Below are 24,738 nucleotides of genomic sequence, written 5' to 3' on the forward strand. Positions count from 1 at the left end.
CCATCAAATCCCCATACAATCCTCAGCTCCTTATTAGTAAACCAAAGAACTTGTACGAAAAAAAAAAGGCCAGGGGGCGTGTGCAAAGACGGAGGGGAGGGAGGCAAAATGGCCCAAAACCACACGCCTCGCCCCCCCGTCCGCCCCGCAGCCTCAACTCACTCCACGCACTTGCAATGTGCAAGTACCTTGATGTACTGTTATTCTGCCTTTTGGGGGTCCATGGTCTTTTGGCCTTGGTCTTCTGGTCCCGGTCCTTGGTCGTTGCGTTTCGTTCGCCATTCGCCTCGGGATTGGCAATAGGTATAAAGCCTTGCGCCGTCGCCGCCGTTCGGCGCAGCTCGTTTGCTGACTCAAAAAGGCTCAGGCTTTCCTTGCGTCGTTTCCGTCAGCGAATAACCAACTCTTTTTGCGTCCATTTACCCTTTCCTTTTCCTTCTTCGTCCTTTTTTGGAAAGTATTTATATCCCGACGGGCGTCCGATTCTCTTCCCGGCCCTCTCTTCTCTCCCCCTTTCGCCCATACCTCGACCAAAGCAACAACACACTCCTCGTTGCGGGTAACAAAGGCGTCACACGACCAAAGAGCCGTCACCGCTACCGCCACTCTTCCCTCCTCTCACATCGTCACCTCTTTTTACTCAACTCTCGCCAACTCTCTCGCCCATCATGCCCAAGAAGCTTCGCTGCACCGCCAAGGAGTGCCGAGAGCCCGCTCAGCGCATCGTCGGCGACTGCACCTTTTGCAACGGCCACTTCTGCGGGAAGCACCGCCTGTTGGAGGACCACAAGTGCAGCGGCCTGGAAGACGTACGTTTCATCCGCGGTTCCTCCCCTCCCCTTCCACCCCATGTGAATTCCATCGCACGTCAGGCACCTCTGCCTCTCTTCCCTTCACCGTCATTTTCTTCCCTCTTCAGCTGCTAACTGTCGATTTGCAGTGCAAGAAGCAGTCCCACGCGCGCAACGCTGCCCAGCTGGAGGCCGAGCGGACCCAGGTCATCCGCGGCGTCTAAATGACCACCGGATCGCCGCATCCCTGCAACCTCCTCCTCGCCCCCCCCCTCCGATAGCCATCAGTCCGACACCAACCGCCCCCGGACCGTTCTAATTACCGCATCGCCTACGCTTCGCCAATATTTACCAATCTCATCCGCCATCACGAGTTTGACGCCCACGGGCGTGATTCAGATGGCCTCACAGACCATGATTACATGAAACGAAACAAACAAATTGAATTCCACACTCTTTGGAGTGAGGGCGAGGATTGGTGATCTGCATCCGCGAGATCAGCACCATTCTCAAGAGGAGGAAATCAGCCCCAACACGGAGATGAGTGCTCTAATGAGCACCGTCTCATGTTTTTGTGTATATCGCGAAGTTCTGTTGCTCATTTATGCTTCCATTCGAACTGTTCCCAGTCGGAACAGCCTTTTGTCACCACGGAGTATTGGGGGTCATTTATTAGGGGAAACGTTTTGGGAGCCGGCTGTTGATTTACACTGAAGCTTTATTTCAATATTACCAAACAATCAATCTCACCAAACAAATATCATACATCATGAATCATCAACATGTCCTGTGTTTATTTGACCGTGTTTTGAGAAAACATACCGACGTCCCAGCAGATGGCCGGTAAATGCCGTGATGCGGCGTCCCGAAGACGCAAGAGGCACCGTTCTCGTGAGGTGGCGCCCGTCAACTCTCTTTGCGTCCGGCGCTCGGCAATGGGTCCGTCATCATCATTAACGCAATTCGTCAGACTGACTGTATGATAGTCATAATCAACCTTTCCTCATGCCCAACTACCTTATTGACTGTAAATTGTATGGACATTGTTGTTGCGCTTTCGGCGGGGCTGGTGATTTCGGCTGCTCGCCCAAACCTCCGACTGACCCCCGAAAAAGAGCCAAAAAAAATGCAAAAAGGCAGTGCCGTCACTGATGCATTGACGTGTTGCTCTTCATTTGCAATGGCTGCGGACCGAAGTTGTCAAAAGGTTGCGTTCTATGAATCCCCTCTTTTTCGTCAGACGACATGTGAATGTATGCATGTATGGGCGAGATAAGCCAGCATTGCACACTCTCTCACATGCTATTGAATCAACCGTGCAATACATCCATCACCGCATACACGAAACGCACTTTTTGTAGGACAATCAATAGTTCGATTTGCTGTGCGGTGCGTTGTCTATCCATCTATTATAGCTTCGTACAGCTCAGATGCTATATAGTACATAAAAGTCCATCTCCTCGAGTGTAATCGCTGCAAAGAACTCAAGGGGCAGATGTAAGAGTGAAAAGGCCAGTCATGTGCTTACATGTGGTTGCGCTACGTGGCAGACCGCACAAAGAAGAAAAAACTCCACGGACGCGTTGATGATTGATCTGCGGGCGACGCCCGGCGCAGACGCACGTGTGTTTGCCGCCTATACGACGGCTCGTTACCTCTAGTCGTCCTGCTCTTGCTTGACCTTGACTTCCTCCTTGACGATGGCTTCAACCTTGACCGCTGTGCTGCCACCGCTACCCCCAGGCAAGTCTTCCTGTTCAACCTTGACCGTCTCCTCCTTGATCGTCTTGATCGTCGTCTTCTCCTCGACCCCATTCTCCCCCTTGACCACCTCCTCCTTAACCGCCTCCATCTTAACCCTCCTCCCCTCAATCACCTTCTTCCTCTCCGCCGCCTTGCAAAGCCCCTGCAGCCCCAAATCGCACTCGCCGCACCGCCGTCCCACCGGGAGACACACGCTCTGCCCCAAGCCCACCAGCAAGCCGTTGATCTCGCGCCAGCGGTCCCGCGGCAGCCACGACTGCAGGGCCAGCCGCGTCTCCTCGGGGCTCTTGGTCTTGTTCCATCCCCACATGTTGGTGATGCGGTGGACGTGCACGTCGACGCCGATGCCCTCGGTGCGGTTCCAGGCCACCGACAGGCAGAGGTAGGCCATCTTGGGGCCCACGCCGGGCAGCGACGTCAGGCCCTCCACGGTGTCGGGGATGTCGCCGTTCCATTCGTCGCGGAGCATCTCGGCGGCTTTCTTGATGTACCTGCGTAGAGGGGAAAATGGTTAGCATCCCCACGTGGCGGGCGTAGACAGAAAACGCGAAAAAAGGGTGGACAAACTTGGTCTTGTTGTTGTGGAAGCCAACCGCCCAAATCATCTGATTGAGCAGGTTCGCGTCCACCGCCAGCAGATTGTCCAGGTTCAAGCCCACCGGAGCTCCCGGCTTGCATGCCGGCAGTTCCGTCTGTAGCCTCCGCATCACCACCGCCGTGACCGTGTCCTTGGTCTGGCTGGACAGCATCAGCGCAATCAGCGAGTGCAGCCTCTGGTCCTTTGGCGAAGCGTTCGGATCCGCTAGTCGCTCGCAGCCCATCGTGTCCACGGCCGCTCCGTACGCCACGCCGCCGGGGGCTCGCATCTTCCTCACCACGTCGTACATTTCTTCCCAGTCGGACGGCGGCGAGACGAACGATTCGCCGGTTGTCGGATCGGCGACTTTGCGCGCAGGTTTGCGAGCGCGAGCGCGAGTAGCAGCAGCAGCACGGCGGGTTGAGCTCCTCGAGGGCGCCGCCGTTGTCGCGTCGAGCTTGTCGTCTTCGTCGTCGTCAAACTCTGTTTTGGCCAGTTCGGCGGAAAACGAGGCGTCGGAGCCTCGCCCTCGCTTCCTTGGCGGCGGGCTGACGCTGTCTTCGATGTCGGGCATTCGACCATCAGCGCCATTCACGCGCGTCGCGCTGGAAGAGGCCGCATTGAGGGCGAAGCGGGCGAGGGAGGATCGCGTCGTGCGTCGCGGTGGCGAGGGCGAGTTTGCGGCGCGCTTGAGGAGCTTGGCCGTGTCTTTTGAGATTCGTGAGGTGCGCATTGTCGAAGCAATTCACTTGACGGCCATGATGCGAGACTTGGGTTGCAGGCCAGATGGCTCGAGGGGTGAGAAAATGGGAAGACCTCGAAGGTGTGAGGATTCAAAATTTGGAAAGTCCGGGGCAGCTGCACGAGGATGGGGCCGCTATTGTGTCGCCCCCCCCCCCCAATGCCGTGCTGCTTGTTCGGCTTCCCACTATGAAAGACGCAACAGTCACAGTTGTAGTGTAGTATCTATAAGGTAGATTTTGAATAGGTATCTGCCGTGGATCGGTCTATCCATATGGCAAGATCTAGACAGCGGTTTTAATAAGAATTGGAAGGCAGTGCTGTAGTAGAAGTGTGAGACAGTGATCCAACCTCAACCCATCAATCTCGACGTCGACACGATTCTTTCTACAAGTGCCTGGAATATCAATGAGACGCATCTCTGGTCATACAATCACGATGTCGGACCCGATAGACTGTGTTTATGGCTGCGAAGGTGAACCTTCTCTCTATCCCATACCCCCTATGGGCCAGGTATCCCATGATCAGGTGCTGACGCTTTACTTCGTTCAGCACCAGTATCCAGGCTTGTGCACTCGTGGCCTGTACCAAACAACTGCTCCTCATCACATCCCATTACGCAACTGTATTCCCTCTTCAACGACCTCGAAACTGGCCAAGTTGTTCGCTGACAACGGAACTATTCCGCCTCGGTCTTCAGCTGCATCTTCATCTGCTGCTCCAGCACGAGCCTCGGCTGACCCCCCCCGTCATCTCTCCACCCGCGTCCAACGACCCGCCAACGAACGGATCTCAGCCCGGCAAACTTGCATCTTACATGACACTCCATGTAAGCTGAGCTGGGCAATTAAACTCTCTGCCGCCGAAACGTCTCGTGTCCCCCTCTGCCGCTTTGCTGCTTCATACAAGTACGGCTCCATTGAATGCACATCATCTGTCTATGTGCCTCCTCTCAATCCTGCAGCCCAATTCCCCGGCCATTCATCTCGTCTCCCTCCCTTTACCTATACATCTTTGCCTGCGCGACAGACGCGAATCCCAGCATCCCGCTTGTCGACTTGCTCGCTCGCTCCTGCGCCTCCTGGTAGCATTACTCGCGCCTGATCATGGAGCCCTCGGGGGCGAACAAGGGTTTCTTTCAACCCGCCCCGATTTTGCCGAACCAGTTCTATGACGATGTTTCCTTTCGCAGATGCTTCAAACGTGAGTGAAAGCCTCCCTTTGACATGGGGCACCTGACATGTAAACACTCCTACGTGAACCAACACAGAAACAATGGCTCGTTGCCGCCCAACAACACCATCGCTCCAATTCACCTCTGCGCTGTAATCGGCCCGCTAATATAGCCTGCGCAGTGTTTCTCCCTTTCAGTGTCATCACTGAAGTCGAGGCGGAAGTTGCTGCTTTGGGGAGGGATGTCCTCTCGGACGAGGTGTTTGCCTGGATCACGGATGCCGAGCGAAACAAGCCCTACCTCAAGGGCAGTGGCCGAGATGCCTTTGGCAGATTGCAAGGTGAGCTGGTGACTGGCGAGGGATGGCGTCAATTGCAAAAGTTTGGCCTCTCAAGGGGGTAAGTCTCGCACCAGCTGATGTACTCTTGCGTGTGCAGTTGTTGATGTGCGCCGCCTTAGCATCGTTGCCACCGGCTACGACACGCCGTACGGCGCATTCTCTCGCCCTCTTCAGTACCTCCGCCTGCATCTCTGGGAGGCCTCGTCTGCCAACGTGACTTGCCCGTCGGCAATGCAGGACGGCGCGGCTGCTCTGCTGAGGAAGCACCTGGCGTCTAGACGGCTCACCGAGACCGAGCGCAAGGTCTTCGAAGACGCCTATCGCCGCCTCATTTCTCGCGACCCGAGCGTTGCCTGGACCAGCGGCCAGTGGATGACGGAGCGCTCTGGAGGCAGCGACGTATCGCAGACCGAGACCGTTGCTGTCTACAAACCTGAAGGAGCCGAGGGCCAGCTCGCGTCTAGAGAAGGCAAGATACCCCTGGGCCCGTGGAGCATCAGCGGGTTCAAGTGGTTCTCGTCCGCGACAGACTCTGACATGACCGTTCTGCTTGCACGCACGTCACACGGCGGGCTCAGCACCTTCTTTGCGCCCATGCGGCGACACGACCCTACCGCCAAAACCATGACCGGACACCCCAAGTCTGACGGAACTCGACTCAACGGCGTCTGGATCCAGCGGCTCAAGAACAAGCTGGGTACGCAGTCGCTCCCCACCGCCGAGCTCGTGTTGGAAGACATGCGCGGCTGGCTGATTGGCGAAGAGGGAAGGGGTATTCAGGAGATTAGCACAATCTTGACTCTCACTAGAATCCACAACGTCATCACGGCCTGCGGCTACGTTGGTCGGGGATTAGGTATTGCGAGGGCGTATGCCCGTCGTCGGGAGGTCGGGGCCGGTCGCGGTGCCCGGATGAAGCTGACCGAGAGCACGCTGCATATGCGCACCCTGGCTAACTTGACCGCCGAGTATCACGGGCTGATGCTCCTAAGCAACTTCTGCGGCTACCTCTTGGGCATTTCAGAGCACGAGGCGACGCCGCCAACCTCAGCTCTGGCCGCTCTCACGCCGGCGCCTCACTACATCGATCCTCTCCTGCGCATCGTCGTGCCGCTTGCCAAGGCCTATGTGTGCAAGGCCGCCGTCCCGCTGCTCTACTCGTGCATGGAGTCGCTCGGCGGCGTAGGCTATCTCGTCAACGAAGAGCAGGAGTATCTCAACATCGCCCGCCTCTACCGCGACTGCTGCGTCTTGCCCATCTGGGAGGGCACCACCGACGTCCTGTGCACGGATATGATCCGCGTCCTCAAGCACCCTCAATCGGGGACCCGCTCGCTGGATGCCCTCGACAACTTCATCAAGAACGCGTACGGGCTCCAGACCGACGCCGCCAAGAAGCCCCCCGAATGGGATCCCGTTTCCAAGTGGTCTGCCCTGCGGTGGTACATTGACGACAAGACGCAGGGCGATCTGGTTGGCGAGGGCAGGGAGATTCTGTGGGACATTGCTGAGCTTCTCATTTCCTTGCTGCTCTACGTTGATGCCAGTACCGATGGAAACGAGGCGGCGAAAGAAATCTTCCGTCGGTTCGTTCAGGACAAATTTGCCAAGGAGAAGAGGCAGAGAGATACGACCGCGGAGGAGCTGAAGAGGGACTTGGCTATTGTGTATGGTGTTGAGGAGGCGGAGGCTGTGAGCAGGGAGATTTCGAAATTGTAAACAGATTGTGACGGGGTAGGTATTTGCTGAGAGGGGCCTATGTTGGATGGGGAATTGGTCACAAAGTTGCACTACTTTGCCGGTAAGTATATGCATTGGTTTGCATCTTAAAGTCTGAAATGTAGGAAAATATATTGAGTGGCCTGCATTTGAGAAGCGCCTAAGTATGTACATGAGAGAAGTCGATAATACAAACATTTACAAGCCGTCTCAACCCCTGTATCTCCTCAGAGGCGGAGAAAGGACCCAAAGGGCTTCCATCAGTCTCAATGAGTCAAGCTCGAGCAAGTTCCCTCGAGACCAGTAGCCTCCAACTGGATATTCCTACACCCAGCCGCTGCCGGAATTCCAGACGAAATGATCTCGCCCCCGTCCTTGTTAGGACACGCCTGATACGTCGGAGAGCTATCATGCAGCAACAAAGGACTGCTGCTGCTGCTACCCAACGTCCACTTATCGTCACCAGGAGTAGGATCGAGACACTGGAAATGGCCATCCCAGGAAATGATGCAAGCGTTGTTAAAGTCGTCCCACAGAATGGGCCGCGAGTCATCAGAGTTGAAGCAGTACCATCCTTTTGGCTGGTCGGCGTCAAAGTAGAGGAAGCCGTATTCTTTGTTTTGCTGAATGGTTTTGCCGGTGGATGGGTCGGAGAGGGTGAAGCAGCAGTAGCCTGGGGGCACGTCGTAATCCCTTGGGATGACGGCGGCGGAGGATAGTGAGGTGAGGAGGAGGAGGAGGAGATTGGAGGAGAGCATTGTGTGGTTTGTGTGGTCGTGATGGCTTATACGGGTGACTGGTTATGTATTGGTGCTGATATGTTGAAGTCAATATCTTGTAGCTGTGATTGATGTCAAGTTATGCATAGAAGCTTCAGCGATGTGATTGCGACTTCAGGAGACGCCTCGAACAGAGGAAACGAGAGGCCATTTATACTGGGATCACGACAGCATCAGAGTCATATCATTTCACTTTCACCAACGCTAGGTCACATCACTGCAAAGGGGCGTTGGGAGAAGATCTCTGCTCATCCCACCGCATTGGTCAAACAAGGGAAGCTAAGAACATTTCGGAATCTGCAAACCTTCGAACGAGGCCATCATCACGGCACATGGCATTTGAAACCGAGACATCTGAATGGCACTGAACACACCCCCAAGCCCCACACGCGGATCAAAAGCACAAGGGGGGATCAGAAGCACAGTCGTTTCTGTTGTTGGTAGAGCAGAAAAGGGAAAAAAAGAAAGAAAAAAAAAAGAGGCTTGTAAGCGCCCTGTCAGCCTGTGATATCCCTCCCGAGCAACATGGGGGGAGGTTGGCAGATGGCGAATCAGCGTCGAGAGCATGTCTAGCTTCTCGTCTGTAGCGCATTTGCCCCCCTGTTTGGAAGGCACATGAATCTCGATCAATAGGCTTGTCAAAGGACGTGACTGGCTGGGTGGAAAAGTTTCGTCTGATGGGGTGATGGGCAGAGGGGGATTGTGTTGGTTGAGGGGAAGATGTCGAGTTGCGAATGGCTGGTTCATTTTGGTTGTAGGGGTTTGGATGTGATTTTTTGGTGTTGTCACGGTTGGAGGATGGAGTCAGTGAGCGAATGGCAATTTTGCGCCAACATGATTGGCTTTACGTGGGCTTTAGAAGAGATTGACCCAGACAATCGGACAAATTGTCGAACTGCGTGTTTTTGTCGAATTTCGGACTTCAAGTTGCCGTACTGCTCTGAGAACAGATGCGAAATGCCCCCCCTGTAGACCTGTAAATGACGGGCCGGGCTGAGTGTGGGGTGGTGAGACATTCATTTTGTTTGACGTGGTCCCAATGTCAATACCGAGGGCAATTTCAACGTGTTTTTCACATGGCACAAGGGAGTATGTATACACGTATGACTTGGCTTTTCCTTCATCTGCCCTCATGCCCGGTCCATAACAAGTAGCACGACCTAAGCCACAGGTGAGTCTAGCCGTGAATATCCTAACGGGAAACCGGCTTGCGTAGGGCCAGCAGGGACAACTTTTTGCACGCATCTTCACCGCAGCCGCCCAGCTCAGCAACGTGAAATCTTCATCGCCAACTGAGGCCTCAGCCGTGACTCATTGCTGCCCCCATCGCCTGCATCCAACGGCCCCGGCCGAAAGCCCGGAGCTACGAACGGCCGGGATTCCAGGCAGCCTCGGCGCCGCTTCCGTCCCTGATAAGGCTGCATAACCGGCCCACGACTCCGCAATTCAGAGGCGGTCTGCATTTGCATTTGCGTTTGCACTTCAATCTTATCCCATCCCTCTCCTATTTTCATCCTGTTTCATCCTCATAATCTTGACACCGGCTCGCACCCTCGCCTCTCGCCCCCTTATTTGAACTCCCTCTCGTGAGCATCTGTGACGGCTGGGACTGCGATACACGTGCAACAACAACCGCCCAAAATGCCCACGGCCGACGAGCTTTGGGAGGAGCTGTCGCGAGACATTCCGTCCACGTCGGATCCCTTCCTGCAGCAGTATCTGACGGGCCGCGACAGCCTCATCAGCAAGGAGAAGGAGACGAGGGCGGATGCGTCGTTTCGCAAGTCGCTGACGCCCATCGCCAGACGCGCCTGCGCCATCGTCGACCGCATCCGTGCCCATGAGCAGGCGGCCATCTGGACGCCCGGCGTCGAGGAGCAGCTGGCTCGCGAGACTAACCAGAGCATCTTCCCGGGCATGATGTTCATGATGGCCAAGGAGCGCATGGAGCAGACCAAGCTGTGGAAGATTGTGCGCCGCATGCCCAAGGGGAGTCTGCTGCATGCCCACATGGACGCCATGGTGGACTTTGACTTTATCCTCAACGAGCTTCTGAATACTCCTGGCATGCACATGACCAGCAACGTGCCCCTCGACAGCGACGAGAGGAGGGAAAACGCCGTGCTGCGCTTCAGGTACCGGGCCAAGGAGCGGGTGGACGGCTCGATATGGGCGCCGAGCTACGAGCCGGGCTCGTTTCTGTTGCTCACCAAGATGGCCGACGACTTTCCCGAGGGCGGGCGGCAGGGGTTTCTAAAGTGGCTCAAGAGCCGGTGTACGCTCTCACTCGTGGACAGCCATGAGCAGCACCACGGTATCAATGCCATCTGGGAAAAGTTTTCCAAGTGCTTCGTGGTGGTGGCTACCATGATACACTACGAGCCCATGTTCCGCGCCTTTCTGCGGCGTCTCATGAGTCTTCTCAAAGCTGACGGGGTGAATTGGGCTGAGCTTCGGTATGAAGGATCTCTGACCGCGTGCCATCTTATGAATGGTTTCAAGCCGATTCTGAGCTAACACTGCAATGCAGCTTCACATGGCCGCTTGATTATTGCCGTGATCGCCGCGAGGAGTGCGAAACTGACTACAGCCACATGTTCACAGTCATCGAAGAGGAAGTTGCCAGATTCAAAGCCTCGGAGGAGGGCAAGGGCTTCTGGGGCCTCACCATCATCTGGACGACTCTCCGGAGCTTTGAGACGCGGCGCATCATCGAGAACATGGACCACTGCATCACAACAAAGATGGAGTTTCCCCATCTCATCGCGGGATACGACCTCGTCGGGCCCGAGGACCTTGGCAAGCCGCTGATCAACTTGCTGCCCGAACTGTTCTGGTTCCGAAAGCAGGCCGCACAGGAGGGCGTCAACCTGCCCTTTTACTTCCACGCCGGAGAGACGCTTGGCGATGGCTCTAGCACCGATAACAACCTGTTTGACGCCATATTGCTGGGCACCCGCCGCATCGGCCACGGCTTCAGTCTGTACAAGCACCCTCTCCTCATCGACATGGTCAAGGACAAGCGCATCCTCATCGAATCGTGCCCCATCTCCAACGAGGTCCTCCGGCTGTGCGGATCCGTCATGGCCCATCCCTTGCCGGCGCTGCTCGCCCGCGGAGTCGCGTGCAGCCTGTGCAACGACGACCCGGCCATGCTGGGGCAGAACACGGCGGGCATGTCTCACGACTTTTGGCAGGCCCTGCAGGGCTGGGAGAACCTGGGCCTTGCCGGGCTGGGCAGCCTCGCGGAGAACAGCGTCCGGTGGTCGACGTTTGAGGATCAGAACCAGGAGCAGTGGGTCAAGGGCATCAGGGAGGCCAGCCTGGGGAGCGGCGTCAAGGCGGAGCGGTTGAGGGAGTGGCAGGTGGAGTGGGAGAAGTTTTGCTTGTGGATTGTGGATGAGTTTGGGGACGAATTTGCGGACGAGGCAGGGGCAGAGGCAGGGGCAGAGGCAGAGGCATAGTATTAGATGTAGCGGATGCTTTGATCTGTATCACATGGACGGAGATTTTGGTAGACTACTGATATCTATTGGACTATCTAGAACACGTTGGTATGGCACCGCCATCGTAGTTCTACTAGCTACGCTGTCAGCAACTGCTGCAACCCGATCATCTCGACGTGCAAAGATACATCGACTTCATCGACTTCGGATGGCACACCCATGACATGTACAAGTCGCGATGCTCCGTAGGTGTTTTTGTTCTGAATTACCTCATGGGTTTGTCATTTTCCATGGCGGGAGTCCAGTCCATGCGTGGGCAGATGCAGCCACCAACGGCAGGTGCAGCCAAGCAACCTTGTCCCCTGTTCTTTCCTAATCCGCCCGTCTTCTCTGGGCCATTTTTCAGCTCGCCCATCACCCGCCCTCGATCTTTTCTCTTTTCTCTTTCCAAACAAAAACCCGCCCGTAAAAAACAGACACGCGACACTTCATCTTTCCTCTTTTCTAGCACAATTCGAACCAGTCTCCCAAGACATGTGTGAGACCGTGTCTCTCGACGGACTTTTCGGGTGGCTTCTGCGCGGGCTCGTCGCCGTCCAATGGCCTCCTGCCAGCAGCGCAAAGGAGAAAAAGCGACTAGATCGACAACCGGTGAGTGCTGACGGGGAGAGTGGCTGCGCGTCTGAGACATCCGGGAGCGAGCAGGCGAATCACCGCGGCAATAGGAAATGAGCTTCTGGCTCCCATGTTTGCTTGCCTGCTGGTCTTGCTTGTTGATGCTGGCTGGGGTTGCGTCGTCGACGGCGCTTGCTGGGCCGCTCCCGTCGGCTGCCCATGACTCCTGGGCTTGCTTGCTTGCTTGCTGCAGTGTGTGGAGATTGGATTTGGGTATCATGCTATTTTCCATCCGTTCCCATATTGCTAACCGTTTGTGCAGAGTGCCCCTCGCGCCCTGGGAGGAGGCTCGTGTCTATCTGTTACAGGCCGTTGCGAGCAAGTGCTCCAAGACGCAGGTAATGCCGCATTTTGTTGATTTCGCGCCCCCCCTCTCGTGTTCCATCGCTCCAGCTCGTTGGCCCCATGCTCAGTTTTATCCCAATGAACTTGTTTCGCCATTTTCCCGCAGGGGCTGCAAAAGAAAGCAAGCCCAAACACAACGCCTGGTCCAGATCATGGCATGATGATGCCAAGGAAACAAGGGGAAGGAAAAAAGAAAAGAGAAGTGGAAGAAGAGGGAAATGAAAGGAATACGCCTCCATGCAGTGGCTACCCGTCAGAATGTTTGCGTCCATATGCTCGCCAGCCACGCGCTGAATGTGACTGGCTGGACATGGACGCTATTGCTGCGGTTGACGATCTCGTTCAGCGTCGCCTGAGAAAAGTCGTATCGCCCGTTGGACGTCGCGAGGAGCCTCTGATAGTATGCCACCTTGTCATAGTCGCACAGCTGAGCAGAGTAGCTGAGGTAGGCTTCCAGCTCCGCGTACTGGTGTACGTGTCGCGTAAACACCGCTGACGACATGTCTGTTAGCTCTTTGTGTCACCCGCCAGCTCTTCCTGGCGTGGGCGTCCGAGGATGTCTGAGGCATCTTGGGCGGCAAAACAGGGATCAGACTAACTATTGGAAGCAGTGCTGCATGCGTTGACGAGGTCTCGGACCGTCATCCGCTCCCCGCACATGGTAAATTCATGAGGCCAGTGCGAGGGCCCCAGGTCGACGGCTGCGACGACAAACCGGACCACGTCGTACACTGATGTCAGGCAGACACGTACTGAATGCCCCTTGGAATCTCGCTCCGTATACTCGGCCGTGGCCATGCTGAAGTTGACGAGGAACTCTCCGGCGCCGCCGACGCCCGAGCCGTGACCGATGTTGAACGTGCTGCCGAGCCCGTAAGGGTGGAAGCGCTCCATGAAGAGGCCGCACGAGAAGATGGTGTATTTCATTCGCGATGATTCGGACCACTGTTTCAGCAAGGCGAGGGCCTGCGACGATCCGCGGTCCAGAGGATCGTTCCGTGACGGCCGTCGACTGAGGGATCCTTCAAACTCCGAGGGAACAAACATGCGGACGCGCCCGCGCCCGGAGGCGTCGATGAGGTTGAGCTGCTCGGCGCCGGATATCGTCGAGATGACCAGGTCGACTCCTTGAAGCGCATACCCAAGGCTGCCGTGGTCGTGGTAGTCCACCACGTGAACTTGGACGTCGAACGGTTCGAATTCGGGTCTTGCCTGCGTCGCAGGTTAACACGCAAACAGCTCTGGGCCCGGATGGGAGATGCGGCGCGGAAAACCCAACAGATCGTGATAGAACGACAACGTTGTAAGCGTTTGCCGCCTGTGCTAGTTCCGTCGCCAGCAGGAACCCGAGGCCTCGTCCGCCGGCGACTGCAATCCGCATCATGATGGTTCCGTTCCGCGGCCAATGCCGGCCGCCGTCCCTTGTGTGTTCGCTCTCTTGCTAGGTGTGACCGTGTAGTCGTGTGTCCCTCCCCCTGGGTCTCGTTCCTGGATGTGCGGCCGTCCTGGTTTAATGGCGTCGCGAGATAGAGTGCGGTTCATGTGCGTATAAATACCAGACTGGGGCCTCTCGATTTTCCGCGACATTGACGTTACATTCACCCATACGCACCATGCTGCAATTGCCGTGCATATGCGACACGCAGAGCGACGAATGGGACAGACGTCTTGGCCTGCCGCGGGAAAATGCCACATACATATGTGTGAGAAACCACCCGGAATCGCCCAGCCAGATACGCCACACTTCCTCCCGCTTTCCTCTCGCTGGAGTCACAAGAGTCCCCGGCGAAGGGAGGGAACGACGAGACGACAGGGAGGGGCAGTAGGAGGGCTGCCGTGGCCGAGCCTGGCCTCTCTCTCTTTTTTTTTTTTCCTCCTTTGGGATACACTTCCTTTCACTTGTGCCGGTGTGTGTGTGGTCCGTTGTGCGTGCCTAAGGGCAGCAGAAGGCGGCGGCGGCGGCGGCAGCAGCAGCAGCAGCAGCAGCCAGCACGAGACGGTTCCTTATTACGTGCATATATGGCTGGTCCTTCGGCCGGAAAGGCCCGAGTCGGCCGCATCATTTTTTACGGAATGGTGGCCTGTGAAGCAGGTGATATCAGGGCACGACATCTTCTGGCACCTCGGTTGAGTGACAGACGGGCGACGATGCAGTCCTCGCGGCGTTTTGTGGTGGGGGCATGAGAGACAACCTGGTCCGCCTCGGGGTGGACCTTTATCTAGGGGACATTGATCGCCTCACCGATGAAAAGTGGGATTGCCGGGCGATCTCATTGAAGGGCACGAACGCGGTCCATACAACTGAGCACAGTTCCGGCATGCAGTGCCGGCGTCTGCTTGCTTCTCCCTGGTCGAGGCCACCCGGGGCCGTTTCGTGGCGTGGCAGGCCCTCCTTCGCCGAGAGCCCATTGGATGGAACGCGGTTTTGTGTAAACGAAGCCATCTCCATTCTTCTGGTCACCTGGCAGACAAGAGAGAAAAAAAAAGGTTGTCTATCATTTCATGCGCCCACCGCTGTCTTGGGACTAGGTTTCTGGGTTCACAAAGTGGACACACAAGCAAGGATCCCAGCACCGAGCACATCTGCCCCGAAGGACAAGGGGTGGGGAGAGGGGTGGTTTGTTCAACCGCAGACGACAAGGAAGCAGGAAGCAGAAGAGGACTCCGTCGCACCGCATTGATAAGCCGCGAGTATCACGAGATGCCGACGAGCCTCGGAGGACGACAGACCCTAGTGCCAAACTTTATCAAAGGCCGGGCTCTTCTATCAGAGAGCATGGTAGCGCTGCGTCGCTACCGCTGGGAAGTGCATCTAAAAGCCGCTTAAGATGAGCCAAATCATGCAGAAAGCGGAGGTTGGCCGGGCTTCAAGAGCATCTGCTAGGGAAGAAGAAAAGCAAGAAAATCGCGAATTTAGCCGAGACAAGCAGGGTACCCGGTCGGCACGACAGCGAATATGCAATGGCGCGCGTTGTGTTTCCGGTTCCCCGACGATCACGGCGTCTGTTTCCGTCACGAGCATTTCGTTGCTGCTTACTGCGTATTACACGTACGAAAGTATGTATGGGGAGGACACCATTCCGCCAACCTCTTGATGAAAAGCCCACAAATAGGGCCGTTTCAGACGTTGAGTCGGCCGACGAGGGCCGGACAGTGAGGAAAACGCCATATGCAGGTCAAGCGACGAAACGAGCTACGGAGAGGGATGGTGCTCTTTCGACGGCACGGCACGTAATCAGGATGCGCTGAATACGATTCACCTCCTGTTCAAGCCTCGTGAAAGGGACCGCTCGGCAGAGAGGGCAACAACACGATCGCATGAAGTTTGAGATAGGCTGATATTCGTACCTCGTCGAAATCCCTGGATCGTGGAACTGTCCTCGTTGTGGGGCCAGACAAGCACGGCGGCTCGGATCTTTCCTCGGGCTAGGCATTAGGGTGAAGCGAAGCCTTCAGAGCCATCGTGAGACGTACCTACCGATTCACCGATCCCACGGCACGCATCGCCACTCACAGCAGTGTGCCCAAGGCGGCGGAACGAGCACCAACCCCCCCTTTCCCCCCTATCTGGTACGCTTCGCCATTGGTGAGAGGAGTGAGAGCGAGCGTACTGTAGCAATGCAAGGCCACAAAAAGATCTAGCACACACCAGGGGAACGTGCAGAATGCAGAGAATCTCTCATGCTGCACTTGACTGCAGCCGGCTACGCTTTTTCGAAGGATTTGGGGGCCAAGGATGCAACCACGGCACGTCGGAGATCGGCAGCCCTGACTCGTAGGGCTGAGGCTGAAAAGCACCATTTTACTGGCTAATGGGCAGCTTTGATTTTTCGTGAAAGCTGTTGGGCGAAGCGATCTGAGTTTAATGGGCGAATTGCCTATCTCTACAAACATTAGTGTTGAGAATCGCACCGTGATGGGGAGGTTTGATGTTACCCCCCTATCGGAAGTCGTTGCCGGTGGGTTTGCGGCCTGGTTACATCTCAGACGCCAATTTTTTTTGGTGTCAAAAGTTCTAGCGAATCGTAACGCAAATAGGGCTGAGCGTCTTGTGCTTACCGGCTCGGTGGCACCGATTATGCGTTCCTACGGATCCTTCGACACTGCAGGATCTATCTGCCTACAGCAGTCGATCGTCTCCTCTATTGAGGAAAAATGATTGATCAATCACCCCCTGTCTGCTTTTCCAAAATTCGTCGTCTACTTAAGTCTTCTACAAGCTACTTTTACTTTGCAGCAATGGCTAAGCTTGCAGAGCAGTGTCGTCTCTCGCTGCACCACTCCCCTTCCTCCAGCTCTCGGTCAAGTCCGCCCTTCGCCTCTCCTTGCTCGCCTCGCCCGGCTTGCCCCAGCCTCCGCCTCCCGGGGTGCATATGATGATGCGGTCCCCGGCGTCCATGGCGGCCGTGTTCTTGGCGCCCAGGTTGATGTGCCGCTCCTCGTACTCCTTCTGCCCTACGTCATCCTCCTGCCCCTGGAGCCTCTTGAGGGATCGCTCCCAGTCTGCCTTTTCCACCTTCCTCACCCACAGGTTCAGACCGCACTGGCCGTCCTCGCCGCCGTTGAGGCCGTACGGACGGTATACGCGTCTCTCGCTGAGGATGGACACTTGCAGGGGAATGCGGAACTCAATGTCCCGGACGACGCCGTCGCCTCCGCGGTGCTGGCCGTTGCCTCCCGATCCCTTTCGGATGGAGAACTCGCGAAGGAGAACGGGATATCGCCGCTCGAAAATCTCCGAGTCTGTGATCCTCGTGTTGGTCATGTGGACGTGCACACCGCTCGTGCCGACCCAGTCCGGCCCGGCACCGCTTCCTCCGGCAATCGTTTCGTAGTAGCCGAAGCCCTTGACGGCCTCTTTGCCGGACTGGTTGCCGCCGAAGCCGAACGTGAGGTTGTTGCAGCATCCCTGGCTGGCGGCGCAGGCCTCAAAGGCCTTGAAGACGACGTCGGTGATGCGCTGGCTGGTGAGGACGTTTCCGCCCACGACGGCCGCCCCGGCGGAAGGCGAAAGGATGGACTTTTCCGGGATCTTGACGTGGATCGGCTTCAGGCAGCCTTGGTTCAGGGGAATGTCCTCGGAGATGAGGCACCGCAGGCAGTAGATGATGGCGCTGTAGGTGATTGCCTGGGGAGCGTTGATGTTGCCGTACACCTCGGGGCCGGTCCCGTCAAAGTCAAACTCTGCTTCGCCTGCCTCGGGGTCGATGGTGACTTTCAGCCGGATGGGCGTTCCGTCGTCCATGTAGTCTACGGCGGATAGCTCCTTGCCCTCGAACCGCTTGTGGACGTCCTTGAGGAGCCGGCGGACGCACAGCTCGGCGTTCTTCTGGATATTGACCATGTAGAACTGGACAGTCTCCTCGCCGTACTCCTCAATCAACGTCTCGATGAGAGAAATGCCCTTGTTATTGGCCGAAACTTGCGCTTTCAGGTCGTTAATGTTGTCGGCGAGGCATCGCGTGCCGCTGCATCCGGGATACTGGGCCGGCTCATTGTAGAACAGCTCGACCACGCGCTGCTCATCGAATTTCCCGCCGCTGACGAGCTTTTCGCTGCGAATGGAAGCTCCTTCCTGGAACAGCTCGCGAGAGTGCGGCGGCATGCTACCCGCGCTGATGCCACCGATGTCGGCATGGTGAGCCCGGGAAGCGGCATAAAAGAGAATCTTCTCCCCCTTTGAATCGAAAGCGGGCATCACCAGCGTGACGTCGGGTAGGTGGGTGCCTCCGTACGAAGGGTGGTTGGAGATGATGACGTCGCCCTTTTCCAGCCTTCCCTTCCAGATCTCTGCTTGTCGGCGGACGAGGTGGCTCATGCTTCCTAGGTGGACGGGCAGGTGTGGTGCGTTGGCGACGAGGTTGCCCGAGGCGTCGAAGATGGCGCAGGAGAAGTCGAGTCTCTCCTTGACGTTTGTGCTGACGCTTGTTTTCTGGAGGGCCCGGCCCATTTGTTCGGCAATGGCCATGAATCTGTGGCCAAAGATGCTGAGCATGATGGGGTCGACTTCGCGGTCTCCGTCTGCGGCGCTGTGGGATCTGTTGATACAAGAATCAGTTGAGCTTTTCGGTCTGAAGAGGATTCGTTAGGGGAGTTCTTTGACGTACTCATCTTTGGCGCCTTCTTTTGCAATGTCCAGCACCACGTGTGTTCCCGTGATGAGGGCCTTGGTGCGAGGAGTCACGACAATGGTTTGCGTTCCGTCTGCTAGCATGGCTGGTCCGTTGACCACGTCGCCCTCGCTCAGGTCTTTGAGCTTATACACGGGAGTCTTGACCCTGCCCCCTTCAAAGTAGACTTCTTGCTCGCTGTGCTGCGCCTTGGACGAGACTTCCCGCCGTTGAATCGTCTTGAGCTGCTGGTCCACGGATTTCTCCTGATGACGGAAGCTTTTGCCAATTCCACGGACTCTCACGTCGTCGACGATAATGTCTCGGTCATCCAGCGTAAAGCCAAACTCGTATCGATGGTGCTTGACAAATGCCTTGCCGAATTCCCAGTCGTTGCCACCGTAGTTTGCCTCTGCTTCCTCTCTGCTGGGCTTGATGACCATGAGCGCAGACTCGGTCCCACGGTATCTGCAGTTGAGGTACTCCTCAAACACAATCTCGCTGTCATCGAACCCCTGGTCTTTAAGCGCCGCGCGTGACTTTTCCTTGAGCTTCTCCATCTTGGCCTGCAGCTCGGCAACGACCTTGCCGCCGTCTTCCCACACGGAAGAGTCAGGCTCCTGGCGCTCGTCGACGACGTCGGCGAGGGCCATGCCGTAGGCGGACAGGACGGACGAGTACCGGTGGACGAGGATCTGGCTGATGCCGAGAGACTCGGCGATGGCGACGGCGTGCTGGCCGCCGGCGCCGCCAAAGGTCGCGAGGCGGTGCTTGGACGTGTCATGGCCTTTTGCCTCGGTGATGGATCGGATGGGGCGCGTCATGGTTTCGTTTGCGACGGTGAGGAAGCCGAAGGCGACTTCGTCTGCGGACAGGTTCTTGCCCGTCTCTTGGTTGATTTGGTCGGTTAACTCCTGCAGCACCTTTCTGCTTGCCTCCAGGTCGAGGCCCTCGTCCTCGTTTTTGCCAAAGATTTTGGGGAAGAACTCGGGTAGGAGGCGGCCCAGATACAGGTTGGCATCCGTGACAGTCGCCGGACCGCCCTTGCGGTAGCACGCAGGGCCGGGGTGAGCGCCGGCCGATTCGGGCCCGACGACGAACAGGCCGTTGCGGAAGAAGAGGCGGGAGCCGCCGCCGGCAGCGACGGTGTTGATGTCTAGCTGGGGCGACTGGATGGTGACGCCGGCGGTGGTCGTTTCAAAGACGTGCTCGTAACGGCCTTGTCCGTAACGGGATACGTCTGTGCTGGTGCCTCCCTATTCATGCCGTGTTAGTGATGAGTATAAAGTCTGTTGGAGGACGGGTGAGTTACCATGTCAAATCCAATCACTGGAATCTTGGTCTCTTCGTCGTAAGAGGTAATGGCATATCCCACGACGCCTCCCGCCGGACCAGACAAGATGGCCTTGAGACCGGTGAACTTGTCCACGTCGACAAGCCCACCATCGCTCTGCATAAACTCACACCGAGCGCCCTTGCGGCCCTTTTCGTGCTTGACGCTCTCCGTCCCGAGACCCCCCTCGAAGCCCGCCTGGAAGCCATTGATGTACTTTTTGATGGCGGGCGTCAGATAGGCGTCTGCGCAGACGGACGTCGCCCGGGGCACGAGCTTGACCATGGGCATGAGCTCGTGGCTGAGCGAGATGTGCTGGAAGCCAATCTCCCTTGCGATGCGGCCTATCAGCGCCTCGTGGTCGGGGAACGTGTACCCGTGCATCAGGCAGACGGCTATGCTGCGGATCCCGGCATCATACACCTCTTGCAGCTTCCGCCTGATGTCGTCGTGCTCGGGGCGTCTCAGTATCCGGACCGTCTCGCCGGAGAGACCCCTGACGAGGTCTTTGCCTTGGGCCTCGTCGGAGCCCGCTTGGGCGTCCGCCTCTGTGACTTTCCTCTCCGGGTCCTCGGCGTAGTCCTCCAGTGTGACTCGCTCGTCAATCTCAACGACCTGCTCATACAGGACGTCGGGCTTCCGGATGGCCAGGTCAAAGATCTTGGGCCTGGACTGGTTGCCAATGGTCAGGCAGTCCCTAAACCCTTTCGTGACGACCATGGCAATCTTCTCGCCCTTTCGCTCCAGCAGGGCGTTGGTGGCCACGGTGGTGCCCATGCGGATGGAGTCGATGTGGGAGGTGTCGAGGGCCTCGCCGCGGGGGATGTCGCGCTGGAGGAAATGGCTCATGATGCGCCGGATGCCCTCGAGCGGCGCATCGTCATAGTTGGCCGGGTCTTCGGAGAGGAGCTTGATGATGATTTCCTGGCCGCGGTGCTCGCCTACGCAGTCGGTGAAGGTGCCGCCGCGGTCGATGGCTATGCGGATGCCGCGCGAGCGGTCCTTTGGGGGGGTTGCCATGATGACGAAGGGCTGGATGATGTGGAGTGTTGATGAGGGAGGGGGAGTACGGGTATGGGGGATATGGGATGGTTCAACGGAGAGGGCTTCTTTTATACATGAAGTCGAGGTGCTTAGTGAGCAGAGGGGGGTTTATCTCATGGAACAGTGACGTCGGATGGAGATATCTGGTGGGCGAAAAGCGAAGCAACGAGGCGATGATTGCCGGCGGGATGTCACTAAACGGTTGGTATGGCGGGGTGAGAGTGAGCGAGGCCGCGCTTGAGTTGGCGGGGTTCGGCCTCCGAGGCCGTGGATGAGCTGGAAGAGGGTTGTCGGACAACGAGAGGCTTTGATTGGTGATGCGCAGGGGAAGAGGAATAGGGTGAGTCGGAAATACAACCGTAGAGTAGCTAATGACGAATATTCGCTGCTGTTGGTTCCGGTAATTCTGTCCGCATGTTGCAGCTGTTGAAGCCATCAGCTCCGCATTACGGGACTCGTCATGGGTATCGTGACCGCACCACGGGGAACAACTCCGGCGGAGCTCACGAGACACTCAGACTGGATTCAACATCTCTATGCACTTTCAAGGCTTGAGTACCAATTAGCTCTCCTATTTTTCATAATACAGCATTTCCATATCAACTTTGGAGAGGTACGGACACAGTGTGGATGGGTTAGGTGCGGAGTGAGAGAGAGAGCATCCCGCTTACACAAGCATCTCTCATGTTGACCGAACCTCGCCTTGAGCCTTATGTATGTCCATCATGAGAACAACTCCCTTCATCAAAGGAAGAAAAGGGGGCCATCTTTGCTGATGATTCATTGACATTTTAATCAGACGCAATGAGATCTCCGTGTCATTTCAAGGACTTTGAGGAGGTTCAAGACGTCCAGTAAATGAGTACACGCCCAGTAGGATTCGGCTTGGTCAACACGTTGAAGCACATCGAGCCTCTGGCTGAGCATCACCATCTCCAGCTTCATATCAGTCCTTCCACCACTTCAACTAGCATCAAAAAAGGCACTTTGGCCGAGCGTCAATCAAGAATTCATGATTGGAATTATAATAAATCGACTCTAGCATTTTTTTCAGAATGTATAAGACATGGCGTGGATGGGGAGGTGCGGAGAGCATCCGGCTTACACAAGCATCGTCACACCCTCACCCATGTTGACCGAATCTCGTCTTCAGCCTCATGTTTGTCTTCACCACTCCTCCTTTCATCAAAAAAGGCACTTTGGCCGAGCATCAATTGACTCTCATATTCTCAATTCGCTATAATAATTATATCTTCGAATCAATTCAAGGATCTTTAGAGAAGTACGAGACGTAGGATTCGGCTTAGTAAACAAGCCGAAGCATCAGCATCTCGCAGACTCTGGTGAGTATCACCATCTTGAGCTTCATGTCCATCTTTACAACTCCTCCTTTCATCAAAAAAGGCACTTTGGCCGAGCGGTCTAAGGCGCCGTGTTCAGGAATAGTTCGCACTGTACGAACATCCCCTCTTCGCGGTCTAGAAATAGGCGAGGGTTCGAATCCCTCAGGTGTCATTTTTTTCGGGGTCTTTTTTGGACTCTTGACAGATTCATTTTTTGACACTCGATATCGGCTAAGAAGATGTGATATTCTAGGGATTGTCGTCCACCTGCCTGTCTGTGGGTAAAGACTATTTCCTCCTCTTCTTTGCAGCCCCTTGGGCGCCTTTTCCGGCTCTCCGCTTGTGCGAACTGGAATCCCGCTGCTCCCTCCTCAGCACCACGCCTCTCTTCGGCCTCAGCATCATCAGGCCCCGGGCTTGAGGCTTCCTCGGAGCAGGCGATTGGACTTCATAAGCCGTGTCATAGGACTCGTCCTCATCGCTGCTACTTCCATCTGTGCTCTCGCCATCCGTCGCAAGATTCTTTGCATCATGAGCTTCTCCCATCTCGCTGTCCTCGCTCTCCGACAGAATATGTTCGCCCTGATCCAAACGATATGTCCAAGCACTCACACCGGTCTGTATATGATACTTTTCCAGAGCATCCCTCAAACGCGTAGCCATAAACAGAGCATGGTCCTGACAATTCCGCAACATGGCAACGCCCTGCATAAACTCGTTGTACGACCCCAGCAGATTCGCGGTCAGGACAGGATACTGGTGATAGAGCACCTTTCCATCCAAAGACGTCGATTCGTAGTGCGCATAGAAGTTGATAAAGATGCCGTTGGTGGTAAAAGTCATGACCTCGGCAATGTCAGGTAAGATCTCCTTTTGCATGTGAGCGAGGGCAATGTTTCGCATGTAGACCATTGCCGCGCCATGGCGTGCGCTTGTTGCTTCCAGGGCCTTGAGGTCTCCGTATGTGAAGTCGCCGGCGAGGTGTGGGTGGACGAGGGAGGTTTGACTGCGGGTGAAGCATACCGAGGCGGAGAGATACTCGACGTCGACGCAGGGATACGCATCGAGTTTGAATCCTTGGGCGAATCCGGGGCAAGGCTTTTCGATTCCGCGTGAGAAGGGGGCATATTCGGGAAAGTCTTCGAAGGATTGGTAGAACGTCCTGATGTACTCGGGGTGCTGGGGGTATTCCTGGAACAGCGACATGGTTCCACACATGACGGCTTCTCTGGTGGTGCTCAAATACGAATGCATCGAGTAAGACTGCCACTTGGTGGAAGGCCAGTCGGTGACGTGTCGTGCTGTTCGGAGCCGTGTCTGGAGCCATTCCAAGTTCCTCGGTCGTCTGGATAGCTCCGGAGTGAGGACGCCATTCTGCAGCTGTACGGCGGGATACTCCTTTGGCGGGACCAATTTGTTTTCGAATACTTGGGGAGCAGCACTCAAAGAGCGGTGGATGTTGTCGAGGATCTCGGGGAATTCGTCCTGCACTTGTGTCAGAGGATGGTGTACATTGGCGCCTTCTATTGGGATGTTGTTTTGTCGATTCCAGTTGTCCTTTCGGATCTTCTGCAGGAGGGGGAACCACGGGGCGAATCTCTCTGGGCCGGCTTGAGTTTCATCTTCGACTGCTGATGTTGTTGCTTTTTTGTTCCTTTCGGAGCGCCGTCCTAGGTTCTTTGCGGCAGCCGCCTTGCGACCTTTTCCTTTGGGAGGCATCTTGGTGTTTCCGTGATGGAACCAGCCAACCTCAGAAGACTTTCTCAGCCAATGATAATGACTCGAAGCACCCGAATCTTGCTTGTGGAGAGTTACTTACACTGATAATCTGAAGTGTAGACGAATTGAAGCCCAAGGTGAGCTTGGGGTCTTTCTGTCAAGTTATATCACAATTCCATCCTACGAGAGAAGTCATCGGACATTGTTCACCCACGGCCGAAGAAACATTGGGCGGCAACAGTCTTCAATGCGAGATGTGTTTTTAATACACTGTATGTTCTATATCTATCACCCAGGGGAGCAGAGCTTTGAACGTGATGAGCACGATGAAACTCAAAGGCCACAGAAGCCGGCTGGTAACATACCGCACAAAGATCGCTTTATGTGAACATTCCGGGAGCTTTCGCTATTTCTGTACTTGAATACGTACGGTCGGGGTGAATCCTCAAAATGTGTTCTTCCTGTATCGCAAGACTGAACGATCATCGCTCGTCAGCCGCAACAGAGGCAACCCCTTGCAAAGCATTCAATCACCATGACCTCTGCAAGGCCAATCTCGTTCTGAACAGCCGCAGCACGCCAGCCGCATCGCAGGCCAACGCCACGGAAGAAAAAAAAAAAAATCGTCCCAAAGGGCAGGTTCACGGGCGCTTAGCCGCAAGGAACTCGGGAGACCAGTCCATGCATGACCGGGGTGAGAGAGACGGCAAGAATTGGTGGCTGATACATGGCCAATGAGATTGAGACTCCAAGGATGCGTTGTACAGACTCGCAATACTTGACATGATACGATTGGCCACGAGGTTGGGCATCGATGGACGCCTCATTGAGACCTATG

The 24,738-nt window shown here is 56.0% G+C and overlaps 8 protein-coding genes across 8 annotated transcripts; 3 read left to right on the forward strand and 5 right to left on the reverse strand.

Moving 5' to 3' along the window:
- Positions 1-2,448: 2,448 nt before the first annotated feature.
- Positions 2,449-3,865, reverse strand: CCMA1212_003787 (Endonuclease III-like protein; the record flags this gene model as incomplete). The annotated part of the gene is made up of 2 exons (XM_073701119.1): positions 2,449-3,046; positions 3,123-3,865. The coding sequence occupies 2 exons, from the start codon at positions 3,863-3,865 to the stop codon at positions 2,449-2,451; spliced, it is 1,341 nt and encodes a 446-aa protein (XP_073560104.1).
- A 1,114-nt stretch (positions 3,866-4,979) lies between these two features.
- On the forward strand, positions 4,980-7,106 carry CCMA1212_003788 (uncharacterized protein; the record flags this gene model as incomplete). The annotated part of the gene is made up of 3 exons (XM_073701120.1): positions 4,980-5,076; positions 5,229-5,387; positions 5,485-7,106. The coding sequence occupies 3 exons, from the start codon at positions 4,980-4,982 to the stop codon at positions 7,104-7,106; spliced, it is 1,878 nt and encodes a 625-aa protein (XP_073560109.1).
- A 266-nt stretch (positions 7,107-7,372) lies between these two features.
- On the reverse strand, positions 7,373-7,864 carry CCMA1212_003789 (uncharacterized protein; the record flags this gene model as incomplete). The annotated part of the gene is made up of 1 exon (XM_073701121.1): positions 7,373-7,864. One exon carries the CDS (start codon positions 7,862-7,864, stop codon positions 7,373-7,375), a length of 492 nt encoding a protein of 163 aa, XP_073560110.1.
- Positions 7,865-9,526: 1,662 nt separating this feature from the next.
- CCMA1212_003790 (Adenosine deaminase CECR1-A) lies at positions 9,527-11,349 on the forward strand (the record flags this gene model as incomplete). Its single annotated transcript, XM_073701122.1, has 2 exons — positions 9,527-10,341; positions 10,416-11,349. The coding sequence occupies 2 exons, from the start codon at positions 9,527-9,529 to the stop codon at positions 11,347-11,349; spliced, it is 1,749 nt and encodes a 582-aa protein (XP_073560512.1).
- Positions 11,350-12,604: 1,255 nt separating this feature from the next.
- CCMA1212_003791 (uncharacterized protein) lies at positions 12,605-13,966 on the reverse strand (the record flags this gene model as incomplete). Its single annotated transcript, XM_073701123.1, has 4 exons — positions 12,605-12,843; positions 12,951-13,563; positions 13,631-13,788; positions 13,960-13,966. The coding sequence occupies 4 exons, from the start codon at positions 13,964-13,966 to the stop codon at positions 12,605-12,607; spliced, it is 1,017 nt and encodes a 338-aa protein (XP_073560511.1).
- Positions 13,967-13,984: 18 nt separating this feature from the next.
- Positions 13,985-14,482, forward strand: CCMA1212_003792 (uncharacterized protein; the record flags this gene model as incomplete). Its single annotated transcript, XM_073701124.1, has 1 exon — positions 13,985-14,482. One exon carries the CDS (start codon positions 13,985-13,987, stop codon positions 14,480-14,482), a length of 498 nt encoding a protein of 165 aa, XP_073560514.1.
- A 2,112-nt stretch (positions 14,483-16,594) lies between these two features.
- Positions 16,595-20,814, reverse strand: CCMA1212_003793 (uncharacterized protein; the record flags this gene model as incomplete). The annotated part of the gene is made up of 3 exons (XM_073701125.1): positions 16,595-18,389; positions 18,459-19,717; positions 19,774-20,814. 3 exons carry the CDS (start codon positions 20,812-20,814, stop codon positions 16,595-16,597), a joined length of 4,095 nt encoding a protein of 1,364 aa, XP_073560513.1.
- A 1,655-nt stretch (positions 20,815-22,469) lies between these two features.
- On the reverse strand, positions 22,470-23,900 carry CCMA1212_003795 (uncharacterized protein; the record flags this gene model as incomplete). Its single annotated transcript, XM_073701126.1, has 1 exon — positions 22,470-23,900. The coding sequence occupies one exon, from the start codon at positions 23,898-23,900 to the stop codon at positions 22,470-22,472; it is 1,431 nt and encodes a 476-aa protein (XP_073560515.1).
- Between the last annotated feature and the right edge of the window lie 838 nt (positions 23,901-24,738).

The sequence above is a fragment of the Trichoderma ghanense genome, assembly GCF_004382785.1.
Source record: "Trichoderma ghanense strain CCMA-1212 chromosome Unknown scaffold_3, whole genome shotgun sequence".
NCBI lineage: Eukaryota > Fungi > Ascomycota > Sordariomycetes > Hypocreales > Hypocreaceae > Trichoderma > Trichoderma ghanense.